At 35.4% G+C, this 15720-nt stretch overlaps 1 protein-coding gene across 1 annotated transcript in view; it reads right to left on the bottom strand.

Annotated features, from left to right (window-relative positions):
* Window positions 1-3583: 3583 nt before the first annotated feature.
* The window catches only part of LOC128659543 (chloride channel protein C-like), a 299086-nt gene continuing 286949 nt past the window's right edge, over window positions 3584-15720 (bottom strand). Inside the window, exon 18 of the mRNA XM_053713137.1 lies at window positions 3584-4096. Within this exon, the coding sequence (XP_053569112.1) occupies window positions 3875-4096 (222 nt within the window). The 3' untranslated portion in view covers window positions 3584-3874. The remainder of the gene's footprint in view (window positions 4097-15720) is intronic.

Genomic DNA, 15720 nt, shown 5'->3' with positions numbered 1-15720 from the left:
TTCCCTAGAAATCAGATCTGAAATAGCATCAGGAACTGGAAAAACCTCTGGAATAACTACATGAGGTTTAAAAACCGAATTTAAATGTTTACTGGTTTTAATATCAAGAGGACTAGACTCCTCCATATCTAATCAACACCTCTTTTAATAAAGAACGAATAAACTCCATTTTAAATAAATATGAAGATTTGTCAGTGTCAATATCTGAGGCAGAATCTTCTGAACCAGATAGATCCTCATCAGCGATAGATAAATCAGAATGCTGGCGGTCATTTAAAAATTCATCTAATTTATGAGAAGTTTTAAAAGACCTTTTACGTTTATTAGAAGGAGGTATAACAGACAGGGCCTTCTGAATAGAATTAGAAACAAATTCTCTCACATTAACAGGAATATCCTGAACATTAGATGTTGAAGGAACAACAACAGGTAATGGACTACTACTAATGGAAATATTGTCTGCTTTTGAAAGTTTATCATGACAACTAACACAAAATACAGCCGGAGGAACAGTTACCACAAGTTTACAACAAATGCACTTAGCTTTGGTAGAACCGACATCAGGCAGCAGCATTCCATAAGTAGATTCTGAAACAGGGTCAGATTGAGACATCTTTCCAATATGTAATAGAAAAAACAACATATAAAGCAAAATTATCAAATTCCTTTAATGACAGTTTCAGGAATGGGAAAAAAAGCAAACAGAATAAGCCTCTGGAAACCAGAAGCAAAAAGAAGCAAAGACTTAAATAATGTAAAAAAAAAAAAACTGGCACCAAGTATGACGCCCACAATTGACAAATTTTTTGGCGTCAAAAACGTCTGCAACAAACACGAGCGTCATAGATGACGCAACTACGTGAAAACTCTCGGCGCCAACTAAGACGCCGGAAATGACATCATAACGTCAACAAACGCGCCAAAAATGACGCAATAAATGATAGCATTTTTTGCTCCCACGAGCCTAACAACCCGCAATTTAGAAAAAAAAGTCAATTTGAAAAATTTTCAGGTAAGAATTTTTTTTATTCATATGCATTTCCCAAAATGAAACTGACAGTCTGTAAGAAGGAAATATACTAATTAACCTGAATCATGGCAAAATATAAGTATAAAACATATATTTAGAACTTTACATATAAAGTGCCAAACCATAGCTGAGAGTGTCATAAATAAAATAAGACATACTTACCAAAAGACACTCATCTACATATAGCAGATAGCCAAACCAGTACTGAAACGAGAATCAGCAGAGGTAATGGTATATAAGAGTATATCGTTGATCTGAAAAGGGAGGTAGGAGAAGAATCTCAACGACCAGAAACAGAGAACCTATGAAATAGATCCCCGATAGGATGACCATTGCATTCAATAGGCAATACTCCCTTCACATCCCTCTGTCATTCACTGCACTCTGAGAGGAAACTGGGCTTCAGCATGCTGCAAAGCGCATATCAACGTAGAGATCTAGCACAAACTTACTTCACCACCTCCATAGGAGGCAAAGTTTGTAAAACGGAATTGTGGGTGTGGTGGGGGGTGTATTTATAGGCATTTTGAGGTTTGGGAAACTTTGCCCCTCATGGTAGGAATGTATATCCCATACGTCACTAGCTCATGGACTCTTGCCAATTACATGAAAGAAATAATTTTAAACAATTTTCAAATTTACTTTTATCACCAATTTTACTGTGTTCTCTTGGTATTCTTAGTTGAAAGCTAAACCTAGGAGGTTCATATGTTAATTTCTAACCCCTTGAAGGCCGCCTTTTCTCTCAGGGCATTTTGACAGTTTTTTACCACTAGAGGGTGTTATTTCATGTGTGTCATATAGATAATACTGTGCTCACGAATGTGGCGTTCAGGTGAGCCAGCTCTGATTGGCTAAAAAGGATGTCTGTCAAAACAACTGAAACAAGGGGGCAGTTTGCAGAGGCTTAGATACAAGGTAAACAGAGAGGTAAAAGTGTATGTATATAACTGTGTTGGTTGTGCAAAACTAGGGAATGGGTAATAAAGGGATTATCTATCTTTTTAAACAATAAAAATCCTGGTGTAGACTGTCCCTTTAATAAAAAAACAAAAATAGAACAAGGACCAGTACTGACCCTTGGGATATGATCCATTTACTACAACTTGTTGCTTTATTACTATTTTTCCAGTTATTTATCCATGAGCTAACATTATTATTATTACTATTCTCAGTCCTTTAATTTTCTACAATAATCTCTCACATGACACTGTATCAAAAGCATTTGCCATATCCAAGTATATCCAATCAACTTATTATTTATTTTAATTTACTGTTACAATAACAATAACAACCACTTATTTAGAGCTTTGCTCTGGGTTGGAAGTCTAACCCATTTATGTGAATGTACTGTTATAGTGTTAACAATAAATGTAATAGGATCGTTAGCAATGTTTGTAAATAAAATATATTTTTTCCTTATTACATTTTTTTAGTCAAAATGGATTGTTTATTACTTTTATATATTAAATTCTCTCTCTCTCTCTCTCTCTCTCTCTCTCTCTCTCTCTAGAGAGAGAGAGAGAGAGAGAGAGAGAGAGAGAGAGAGAGAGAGAGAGAGAGAGGAGACTTCTCTAATCATTTCTCATCGTGTTTATCCATGTCTTGTCTTGTATGTATTGTACTGTATAGTGCTGCATTATCTGATTGCGCAATAATCACTGTCTGTACAAAGCCATGACAATAAAAGATGGTTATCAGCCTTTATTTTTATAACGTTTCTTAAGATTTTTTTTAAATATCTGCATGTTAAATATTAACTGTATCAATAAGTTTTGGTTTGGCTACAACAATGCACAGCAATCTGAACTTCATGGGGCATTTCAAATGTTATAAAAATAACTTCAATAGATATTAAATAAAACAAATATATGTTAAGAGTAAAAAATCTTTGTATATTTAGTAGTAAAATGATTTGATCAGTATAACTCCTAAATAAAAAACATTTTGCAGTAATTCAAATGTACACAGTATTTTGTATTTAATTGCATTATATATAAAAAAAAGTATTTTTAATTCTGACATCTGAAATACTGCCAGCAATGTTTTCTATTGTTTAAAACATTTTCCATATGATATGAACATGATATTAATTTGATGCTAATGGCCCATAACCCCCAATGAATTATTTTTAATAATATCTCAATCCTGTTCATTTATTATGAACAGAGACTTAGGGGCATATTTATGAATGTGTGAGCGGACATGATACGAAGTAGTATATCATGTCCGCTGCACATTGATAAATGCCAACAGCATATGCTGTCGGCATTTATCATTGCACCAGCAGTTTTTTTGAACTTCTGGTGCAATGCCGCCCCCTTCAGATTCGCGCTAGCAGGGGGTGTCAATCAACACGATTGTATTCGATTGGGTTGATTTCTGTCCGCGACCTCAGAGCAGGCGGACAAGTTATGGAATGGAACAGCGATCTTAAGACCGCTGATTCATAACTTCTGTTTCCGGCGAGCCTTCAAACGAGGGGCATTGATAAATATGCCTCTTAGTAATACCCATTGTTTAGCTTTGATGCAATCATTACACATAAGAAAATGCATTGATATATTTATTTTATTCTTTTAGACATGTTATCATTATTTCTGCACACAGTGTAACATGATTTAACCAGTAGATAGAACAGATACTTTCTATGTAGTATCAGCATGATCAAGGGAAAAAAGGTTATTGTGGTAGAATAAAATATCTTGAAAAAAATAGCATACAAATTCATACAGTTTAACTAATACTTTATATCTATCTAGTGGAAATCAAACATTTTTAAAAACTGTATAAATACTTATTTTCGCACTTTATTTATTAAATGTATCTAATCTATTTTTTCCTTTAATGTAGAAGTTCTTCATCTGAATCAAGCTTTCCAGAATTAATCAGCTTTTCTTCCAGTTTGACAGATATAAGATCCTTCCTTGTTATGATTCCAATTGCTCGATTCTGAAGATCAACAACAATTAAATGGCGAAGTCCGAGAGTTCGAAACACAACGTAGGTCCGATGCAGGGAAAAATGGGCTGGCACAGACACTGCAGACATATTGATATAAGGTTCCTAGGAACAAGCGGAAGACAGAAAGAACTGTTACTACAGTGTTTCAAATAGTGGTGGTGTAAAAATAATCTAAGTCTAGAAAATGTATTTCTGAAAATATTGTGTAAGATGTGAAAAACAGGCAGAACGGTAATCCAATCAATGGCTAGTTATTGCGGATTTAAAGGGACACTCAAGTCAAAATTAAACTTTCATTAGTCAAATAGAGCATGCAATTTTAAACAACTTTCCAATTTACTTCCATTAACAAAATGTGGACAGTCTTTCTATATTTAAACTTTTTGAGTCACCATCTCCTACTGAGCATGTGCAAGAATTCAAAGAATAAATGTATATGCGTTTGTGATTGGCTGATGGCTGTGACATGGTACGTGTAAGTATTTGTGATTGGCTGATGGCTGTAAAATGGTACAGCGGGAGTGGATATAGACATAAATTTTAAAATTGTCAGAAAAAAATCTACTACTCATTTGAAGTTCAGACTAAGTACTATTGCAATGTCTTGTTATCTTACATTTGTTGATTATGCAAATCTACTGTATTTACTGGTCCTTTAAATGCATCTCATTAAACACTTCTAGAATGTTAGAAAGTGACTATCAAAGCGCCAACAAAAATAAGGCAGGGTCTATAACTCTAATATTAAAAGTTAAATTTATTAAAATACATGTATACTCAATTGACATCAAATAACAAAAACAATATTAAAACAATATATAAGCAATGTGCCAAAGGTTAATGGTGTAACCCTGGTGGTCCTTTTTCAAGAACTATACTTGTTCCAAAGGTTAATGGCTTTAACCCTGGTAGTTCTTTTTCAAGACCTGTACTTTTTATACGAATACCGTCTATTCAGTTGTAAGTAACATTAATTCACAGATAATTTATAACAATTTGACAAATTTAAAAAATTTTAAAAATGTAAAATTTGACAACTTCAGAATTTTGACAATTTTTCCCTCATGGATCCATGTTAACAGTCTAAAATATTGAGATTGTTCGTGGTTGACCAATTTGGTTTAATAGTATCCTGAGTTTACAACTGATAGTGTTTTTATTATTCTTTATCAGATATTGCTCACATCAGAGGCTAAAAGCAGTAGTTTGAACTCCCTAGTATCCTGGGATTTTTCAGTGTATCTACAATTGAGGCTCTCACTCAGATCTTATGTTATGCAAGTAGATTAGTATAAAGGTGCGTTTTCACGCTTTTAGTGAAATGTCACAATTACGTGATAATCTTTCACTTCTGGGTTGCAGATGATAAGAACTGAGTGGAGTGGGCCTATTAGGTGCAAAATTGTTTGTTGATAGTGTGTTGATAGTGTCGGTACCTATCCGAGTGAATATTATTACACAATTTGGTGAATTAGACCTAGTGCATAAACATTAGTGATGAAACAGATTCCTTAAAATACCTTAAAATACAAATGCTGTGGCGAGTGTAAAAAGCATTGTGATAGTGCTTTAAACAAACTTCCAATTCAAATATGTGTTTCAACCATTAAACAAACAATATTACGATAAAAATGAACAAATAAATAACGTGAAACTGGTGCTCCGGTCTTAACAAATTTATGTGTGTTACAGATATTTGGTTCACGGATTATAAAAACAACTTAGCAGTGTCTATATTCATGAATTTCTGTTCGTGATGTGAGTGAAATAGAGTGAATGTAGTAACATCTAAACAACTCCTCTCGAAAATCTTCTAAAAAGTATATGTCCAAAGTATTTTCAGTGGATGATTAAATTCCCTGATGGGTATATATTCCCAGGGCCAGTGGATAGGCTATAATCCTATTCAGTGTGAGTGTCAGTCTTCAGTGTGTTTGCGGTCATTAGCAGATCTTTCCCTGCTGTAGTGGGCAATTCTGTGCAAAGCGGTCCTTCTGTAAAAACAGAAATAACAATAGTGCAGACTGCCAAATGTGAATCTAAAGATTCATTAAACACTTCCCCTTAAAGGAAATGTAAACTCTGTGTAATTACAAGGCACGTTTGTTGTCTTGCTATAAAATATCAGCCAAGTAAAAATATTTGTAAGACAAATTAGCATCTTGTTTGCTGCATTTTTTCAGTAGCCAAACTTCCCCCACCATTTGCCTCATTTGGATGAGCCAATCTGGGCTTCAGTTTACCACTGACAAGCTTAAAAAGGGAGTGTATTACATTGTTTAGAAATAGCTCCTTAGCCTTTATATCAGCATTTTAAATAGCTGATTTAGGTTGTAGTATCCTTACCTATACTGAAGTTTCTATACCTAGGTATAGGCTTTGAAAAGCTATGTAAACAGACTACACAACAAATTACACTCACAATGGGAGGTGGAAGAGATAACGCTATAACATGTTAATTTTCAATTGTTCTTTCTGGTATTGTACAGAGACATAGATAAATAAGTGAAGCATTTGAGTGATAAGATAACAAGATCTGATCTGTCTGCAAGCTTATCCTATTTTGATGGGCTGCAGTTTCAAAGAGCAAAATATTTAATTTGCAAAAAGAAACATAAATTAGCAATATCTCATTAATTTTATACTATGCAGCTGGTATAAGATGTCATTTGGAACACATTCAGGGAAAAACAATTTTACAGTGAACTGTACCTTCCACAGTCATACTATTAGTATAAATTACATTGTTTTGCAATTATTATTTATCAACGCCAGTTAGTGAAATATATGAAGCAGGGTTAGCCTTGAGAAGTCTGCAGTATGCTTTTTTAGTTCCATGAATTTGAAAATACTCAAATTAAAGTAATTTACATGAAAAAGGGTACAATAAATAAGGAAAGTATAGTGCAACGTTGTATTACTATACATAACAAAACCGTCTAATCTCAAACTCGAGGTATTTACTGTCCTACTCCCTTTAACTAAATAATGAAAAGTACAACCAGTAGCCAGATTTTAACTTTTTTATATATATAAAGAAACCTGGTTAAAAATGTTGAATGCATTTCTGCTAAAATCAGACTATCACATGCAAAGGACTCTTAGGGGCATATCTATCAAGCTCCATACAGAGCTTGAGGGCCAGAGTTTCTGGTGAGCCTGCAGGCTCGCCAGAAACACGTTATGAAGCAGCTTTCTAAAGACGCTGCTCCATAACCTGTCTGCCTGCTCTGAGCAGTCGAACAGACATCGCCGCGATTCAACCCGATCGAGTAAGATCGGGTTGATTGACACCCCCTGCTGGCGGCCTGAAGGGGGCGGCGTATTGCTTTCCGCATTCAGCTAGGTCTGTCGGACATGATCCGCTGACCAGATCATATCGGACAGACCTTTGTTAAATAGGCCCCTTAGGGGTAGATTTATCATACCCCGGGCGGACATGATTTGGTATAGCGAATCCGGTCCGCCCTTCATCGCTGAATGCCGACAGCATAGGCATTTAACATTGCACAAGCATTTCTGGTGAAATGCTTGTGCAATGCCGCCCCCTGCACATTGACCACTAGCAGGGGTTGTCAATCATCATGATCGGATCTGATCAGGGTGATTGCAGTCTGCCACCTCAGAGGTGGCGGAGAAGTTAAGGAACCTCTTAACTTCTGTTTCCGGAGAGCCAGAAACTTCGGGGATAGATTGCAGCATCCGCTGTTTAATAAATCTACCCCTTAAAATATAGGCAAACAATAATACATATTTATATATGTGATTTGAAACAGTAAGTTGTTGGGACTGTAGCAAGACACATATCATTTATCAGAATTCCTATAAATGTTTAAAAAGCTATTTGATAAACATTATTTATGTATAGTTTATTTTAAAGTTCCATTCTAGACCTGCCAGGCTCTAATGTTCATTTGATGATGGTTATAATATAGAAAGTTGAACGTGATATCATCTATAGGAACAAATTACACTATTAAATGTAATGGAATACTTCACTTGTATTGTTAGACTGGGAGAGAAAACTTCAAAGATAAATGGTCTCTATGGGAGCCGGACATATGTAAGCAAATATTTAAATCATTATTCCATATTCTTATTGTTGTCACTGCAGACATCTCTTGGCAACAAAGGATAAGTAATATATTAGCCGTATCGTGATTAATAGTGTATGTTTCATGCCTTTACATTATTCTCTCTACTTATGTTATCTAAACTATTCCTTTTATTTATGTAGGTACATTATTTATATATTGGACTGAGCTATAGTTAAATTCTTATACGATTGTTAAAAGTTTCTAAAAACATTTACAATATTTCTTATTTTATTATTATGGTTGATAGTGTTTTGTGACATATGTATCATGAATGTTATGATTATTTATGTTTATTGGCAGATTTACTTAACACATGTATATATATATATATATATATATATATATATATATATATATATATATATATATATATATATATATATATATATATATAAAATGTGTGTGTGTATTCCTTATTAAAGTGAGGGTAAACTTTAGCTAATCAAATGCCATATATGTAATCTTTGCCATTAAAAAAGTATGTGTACTTTGTTTTTTTAATCTATCAGTGAAAAGGGTTAAATTCATGCCTGTAGTAAAGCTTCTATTACAATGTTATGCCGGCCCACAGGGATTAAGTTTTTTTTTTTTATGACAATTGCAATGACTATCCAATCAGTGTGTGTTACATATGACACTCTTGATGTCCAGCTCTTTTAAAACCCTTAGAAAGCCTATGTAGAGAGTGGATGGGACTGCTCTATATGTCACCGCCCAGCCAAAAGAGGAAATTGAGGGGGGGGCGTGGGCAGAGGAAAAGAATATACCAAGTAGGATTATAAATCTTTTATTATAAAATATATACACACTTTAAAAAAAAAATTGCTTTTTTGCTTGTACACTAATATGTAATGCAACATTCTTAGGCCTAGATTTAGAGTTGGGCGGTAGCCGTCAAAACCAGCGTTAGAGGCTCCTAACGCTGGTTTTGGGCTACCGCCAGTATTTGGAGTCAGTCAGGAAAGGGTCTAACGCTCACTTTCCAGCCGCGACTTTTCCATACCGCAGATCCCCTTACGTCAATTGCGAATCCCATCTTTTCAATGGGATCTTTCTAACGCCGGTATTTAGAGTCGTGGCTGAAGTGAGCGTTAGAAATCTAACCACAAAACTCCAGCCGCAGAAAAAAGTCAGTAGTTAAGAGCTTTCTGGGCTAACGACGGTTTATAAAGCTTTTAACTACTGTGCTCTAAAGTACACTAACACCCATAAACTACCTATGTACCCCTAAACCGAGGTCCCCCCACATCGCCGCCACTCTATTAAATTTTTTAACCCCTAATCTTCCGCTCCGTACACTGCCGCCAACTACGTTATCCCTATGTACCCCTAATCTACTGCCCCTAACACCGCCGACCCCTATATTATATTTATTAACCCCAATCTGCCACCCCCGCTATCGCTGACCCCTGCATATTATTATTAACCCCTAATCTGCCGCTCCGTACACCACCGCCACCTACATTATAGCTATGTACCCCTAATCTGCTGCCCCTAACACCGCCGACCCCTATATTATATTTATTAACCCCTAATCTGCCCCCCTCAACGTCGCCTCCACCTGCCTACACTTATTAACCCCTAATCTGCCGAGCGGACCGCACCGCTACTATAATAAAGTTATTAACCCCTAATCCGCCTCACTCCCGCCTCAATAACCCTATAATAAATAGTATTAACCCCTAATCTGCCCTCCCTAACATCGCCGACACCTAACTTCAATTATTAACCCCTAATCTGCCGACCGAATCTCGCCGCTACTGTAATAAATGGATTAACCCCTAAAGCTAAGTCTAACCCTAACACTAACACCCCCCTAAATTAAATATAATTTAAATCTAACAAAATAGATTAACTCTTATTAAATAAATTATTCCTATTTAAAGCTAAATACTTACCTGTAAAATAAACCCTAATATAGCTACAATATAAATTATAATTATATTATAGCTATTTTAGGATTTATATTTATTTTACAGGTAACTTTGTATTTATTTTAACCAGGTACAATAGCTATTAAATAGTTAAGAACTATTTAATAGCTAAAATAGTTAAAATAATTACAAAATTACCTGTAAAATAAATCCTAACCTAAGTTACAATTAAACCTAACACTACACTATCAATACATTAATTAAATACAATATCTACAAATAAATAAAATGAAATAAACTAACTAAAGTACAAAAAATAAAAAAGAACTAAGTTATAAAAAATAAAAAAATATTTACAAACATCAGAAAAATATTACAACAATTTTAAACTAATTACACCTACTCTAAGCCCCCTAATAAAATAACAAAGCCCCCCAAAATAAAAAAATGCCCTACCCTATTCTAAATTAAAAAAGTTCAAAGCTCTTTTACCTTACCAGCCCTTAAAAGGACCTTTTGTGGGGCATGCCCCAAAGAATTCAGCTCTTTTGCCTGTAAAAAAAACCATACAATACCCCCCCCCAACATGACAACCCACCACCCATATACCCCTAATCTAACCCAAACCCCCCTTAAATAAACCTAACACTAAGGCCCTGAAGATCTTCCTACCTTATCTTCACCTTGCCGGGTATCACCGATCGGTCCTGGCTCCGAAATCTTCATCCAACCCAAGCGGGGGCTAGACATCCATCATCCGGCGGCTGAAGAGGTCCAGAAGAGGCTCCAAAGTCTTCATCCTATCCGGGAAGAAGAGGTGATCCAGACCGGCAACCATCTTGATCCAAGCGGCATCTTCTATCTTCATCCGAAGAGGAACGGCTCCATCGTGAAGACCTCCAGCGCGGATAAATCTTCTTCCTCCGACGTCCAACTGAAGAATGACGGTTCCTTTAAGGGACGTCATCCAAGATGGCGTCCCTCGAATTCCGATTGGCTGATAGGATTCTATCAGCCAATCGGCATTAAGGTAGGAAAATTCTGATTGGCTGATGGAATCAGCCAATCAGAATCAAGTTCAATCCGATTGGCTGATCCGATCAGCCAATCAGATTGAGCTCGCATTCTATTGGCTGTTCCGATCAGCCAATAGAATGCGAGCTCAATTTTTTTTATTTTGGGAGGCTTTGTTATTTTATTAGGGGGCTTAGAGTAGGTGTAATTAGTTTAAAATTGTTGTAATATTTTTCTGATGTTTGTAAATATTTTTTTATTTTTGTAACTTAGTTCTTTTTTATTTTTTGTACTTTAGCTAGTTTATTTCATTGTATTTATTTGTAGATATTGTATTTAATTAATGTATTGATAGTGTAGTGTTAGGTTTAATTGTAGGTTATTGTAGGTATTTTATTTAATTAATTTATTGATAGTGTAGTGTTAGGTTTAATTGTAACTTAGGTTAGGATTTATTTTACAGGTAATTTTGTAATTATTTTAACTATTTTAGCTATTAAATAGTTCTTAACTATTTAATAGCTATTGTACCTGGTTAAAATAAATACAAAGTTACCTGTAAAATAAATATAAATCCTAAAATAGCTATAATATAATTATAATTTATATTGTAGCTATATTAGGGTTTATTTTACAGGTAAGTATTTAGCTTTAAATAGGAATAATTTATTTAATAAGAGTTAATTTTGTTAGATTTAAATTATATTTAATTTAGGGGGGTGTTAGTGTTAGGGTTAGACTTAGCTTTAGGGGTTAATCCATTTATTACATTAGCGGCGAGATTCGGTCGGCAGATTAGGGGTTAATAATTGAAGTTAGGTGTCGGCGATGTTAGGGAGGGCAGATTAGGGGTTAATACTATTTATTATAGGGTTATTGAGGCGGGAGTGAGGCGAATTAGGGGTTAATAACTTTATTATAGTAGCGGTGCTGTCCGCTCGGCAGATTAGGGGTTAATAAGTGTAGGCAGGTGGAGGCGACATTGAGGGGGGCAGATTAGGGGTTAATAATTATAATATAGGGGTCGGCGGTGTTAGGGGCAGCAGATTAGGGGTACATAGCTATAATGTAGGTGGCGGTGGTGTACGGAGCGGCAGATTAGGGGTTAATAATAATATGCAGGGGTCAGCAATAGCGGGGGCGGCAGAATAGGGGTTAATAAGTGTAAGGTTTGGGTTGTTTAGACTCGGGGTACATGTTAGAGTGTTAGGTACAGGCGTAGGAAGTGTTTCCCCATAGAAAACAATGGGGCTGCGTTAGGAGCTGAACGCGTTTTTTTTGCAGGTGTTAGGTTTTTTTTCAGCTCAAATGGCCCCATTTTTTTCTATGGGGGAATCGTGCACAAGCACGTTTTTGAAGCTGGCCGCGTCCGTAAGCACCGCTGGTATCTAGAGTTGCAGTGGCGTTAAATTATGCTCTACGCTCCCTTTTTGGAGCCTAACGCACCTAATGCGTGGGAAAAAAAAGCACGCGTAGCTAACGCACCCCTTTGGCCGCAAAACTCTAAATCTAGGCGTTAAAGTCTTAACTGTACCATCACTTTAATATAAAGTGTACTAATTAATGATTTACTATTTATCTACAGTTCAAATGAACATAGGAAATGCTATGCAAGATTTTCTACAACTTTGAAAACATATGATACATTAAAGGTGGAAAAACTATGACACATGTGCCTTAGGTGCCACTCATAACAGATATGCTGGTACCACCATAACTGAAACGTTATAAAATGAAATTGTATTGTATAAAAAAGTATTTTTTTATGAATCTATGCTATATTTTACAAATTAAACATTCATTTTGATATATAATATTATGAATTTAAAGGGACATTAAACTGCTAGGTAAAACTACAATATCATGGCTACTACTTACAATGCAGCTCTCTTCTAATCCATTCTCTAATTTTAACCATTTACAAGTCCTGTTTAGTGAAGTTCTGCCTCTTCACAATGAGTGCCACCATCTTTGAGTTTAATCATTCTTGTACCCTGTGACAGAAGCGGTGCACATTGACTGATCATTCATATTGCTGTCTTCTTGACAAGCCATATTGTGCACTTCAGTTTAGCGTGAACAATACAGATCAGGAGCTGTACATTTCTGCAGTGGCTGCATTTCTCTATATTATTCTTGAGGGTTTTTTATATTTGTTATTAAACTTTTAAACTATGTAAATTAACTGCAAACATCTAAAGCTTCCTCTTTCTATTGCTCATGCTAAGCCAAAGTACAAGGTACAGCTATCAAACAAACAGCAATGTCATTGATCTGTGAAAGTTCACTCAGTAGCAGCCCTACTCAACAGAAGGCCCTGGTGCAAAAATGTATTTGGCTTCCTATATACAGTATATGTGTGTGTGTGTGTGTGTGTGTGTGTGTATACTGTGTATAGGAAGCCCAGAGCCAAATCTTATTACCTTATTAAAGGCTTTTTTTTTTTTTGAAGATTCCCTGCCTGTGTTGCCTGTTTTTGTATCCTTTTGGGAGTTGCCGATCCTGGATACATGAAGAGTTGTTGGATGTTATATAGCAGTGCACCAGGGTGCTGTCTTTTGATAGTGTGTGCCATTTTACAAGGATTTTGATATATATATATATATATACTGTATATATAGATATAGATATACTTACTGTATATATAGATATAGATTGTACAAAAAAATCATATATATGTAGAAATATTTATTTATGAATAAATAGAACATATTCTGCTATGTGAAGAACATTGGAATGTGAAATATTTATATTTTCATGTCGAGTTAGCATACATGAGAATATGTGATCAGGTTTGCACGAAAGTGGGGTGTTAGGGTTTTTTTCCACTTTTTTTTCTCCATTGACCTCTATGGAGGAATACCTGAATGCACATGCAATATTCTAAGTTCGGCTTTTTGCGCTTTTCAGGTTAGCGTATGAGCAAAAAAAGTTTACTTTCAACTTATAATATGATCGCCACCCAAGGAGCACAAAAGACTTACTTCTAGCGCAATTAACGCTCGAGCGGGAGTGTTAATTAGCGCTCCACGCGTAACCTGGCCATATATGTTAATTGCATACTATAGTTTGTTCCATTACAAATTAATGTTCACGGTGATAACAAAATAGGAATAAGAACATCAGGGCTGCAGTAATTGTTACCAAATGATAAGCTGCAGAGATAGGAGCAGAAATCACGGATACAGTGCTTAGATCATGGCTGTGTCTTATTATTGAAGGATTGAAGAGAGCAGTATTACAATCAAGAGATTCATTTATGTATTCTAGAATTTGTGACAAGCATGGTTTTTCTACCCACTCATTATGTAGTTTTTTTTTTAATTTTATTTGTATTGGGGTTTTAGAATAACCATACAGGCCAATTAAAGTAAAAGGTTCCACTTAGGTATGGATAGGCACACAACTGCAGGTCAAAATCAAATGACAAAAATGCACTATTACAACTAATATCAGACTCCTATAAGTGTAACATAAAATCATGAAAGCTGCCCTCTAAACATCAAAGATATAAAAGAAACCTCAAATTTTGGAAATAGACCACCAAAAACAGGGCTAGATTACAAGCGCTGCAAAAATATTGTTTCCCGCTTGCGCGCAATCACCACTCAAATTAAACTTTTAATGCAGGTGGGTTAGTGCGCATATTACAAGTTAAAAGTAAATTGTGCATAAACAAAACCCGATGAACACTAACTTCAGGACCTGGGATACCATGACAGTGTTAACTTTTTCTCCCCAATGGAGCATGCTGAAGAAAAAATATAGCACTAGCACTAAACCCAAAGGTAGTTATAAATATTTTACATTCCAATGTTCTTCACACATAAGAACATGTTCTTTTTATTTTTAAATATATTTTTATACATATATACATGATTTTATATATATATATATATATAGACTTATCTATCTAATTGAATATATAGGTATATATATATATATATTTAAAAACACAAACAACATTTCCTTCTAAGTGAAGAACATTGGAATGTCAAATATTTACAGTAAAAACATAGTTAAACACATTAAATATTAAAAGTGATTAAAAATGATTTTTCAAGTTCTAAGGTATTTGAGTTTCAAGGGCTCCAAAGTTTGTGTGTGTGTGTATAGCATCAGAATGGGGAAGAAAGGGGATTTAAGTGACTTTGAACATAGCATGGTTGTTGGTGCCAGGCGGCTGGTCTAAATATTTAAAAAAAAACTGCAGATCTACTGGGATTTTCACGCACATCTATCTCTAGGGTTTACAGAGAATGGTCAGAAAAAAAGAAAATATCCAGTGAGCGGCAGTTGTGTGGATGAAAATGAATGTTAATGTCAGAGGTCAGAGGAGAATGGGCAGACTTGTTCGAGATGATAGAAAGTCAACAGTAACTCAAATAACTACTCGTTACAACCAAGGTATGCAGAATACCATCTCTGAATGCACAAGCAGATGGGTTACAGCAGCAGAAGACCACATCGGGAGCCACTCCTGTCAGCTAAGAACAGGAAACTGAGGCTACAATTCACACAGGCTCACCAAAATTGGACAATAGAAGATTGAAAAAACGTTGCCTGGTCTGATGAGTCTCGATTTCAGCAGCAAAATTCAGATGGTAGGGTCAGAATTTGGCTTAACAACATGAAAGCAAGGATCCATCCTGCCTTGTATCAACGGTTTCATGCTGGTGGTGGTGGTGTAATGGTATGGGGGATATTTTCTTGGCACACGTTGGGCCCCTTAGTACCAATG

This window comes from Bombina bombina, chromosome 5 (assembly GCF_027579735.1).
Source record: "Bombina bombina isolate aBomBom1 chromosome 5, aBomBom1.pri, whole genome shotgun sequence".
Taxonomy (NCBI): Eukaryota; Metazoa; Chordata; class Amphibia; order Anura; family Bombinatoridae; genus Bombina; species Bombina bombina.
This window is presented reverse-complemented; position numbering and strand designations above follow the sequence as displayed.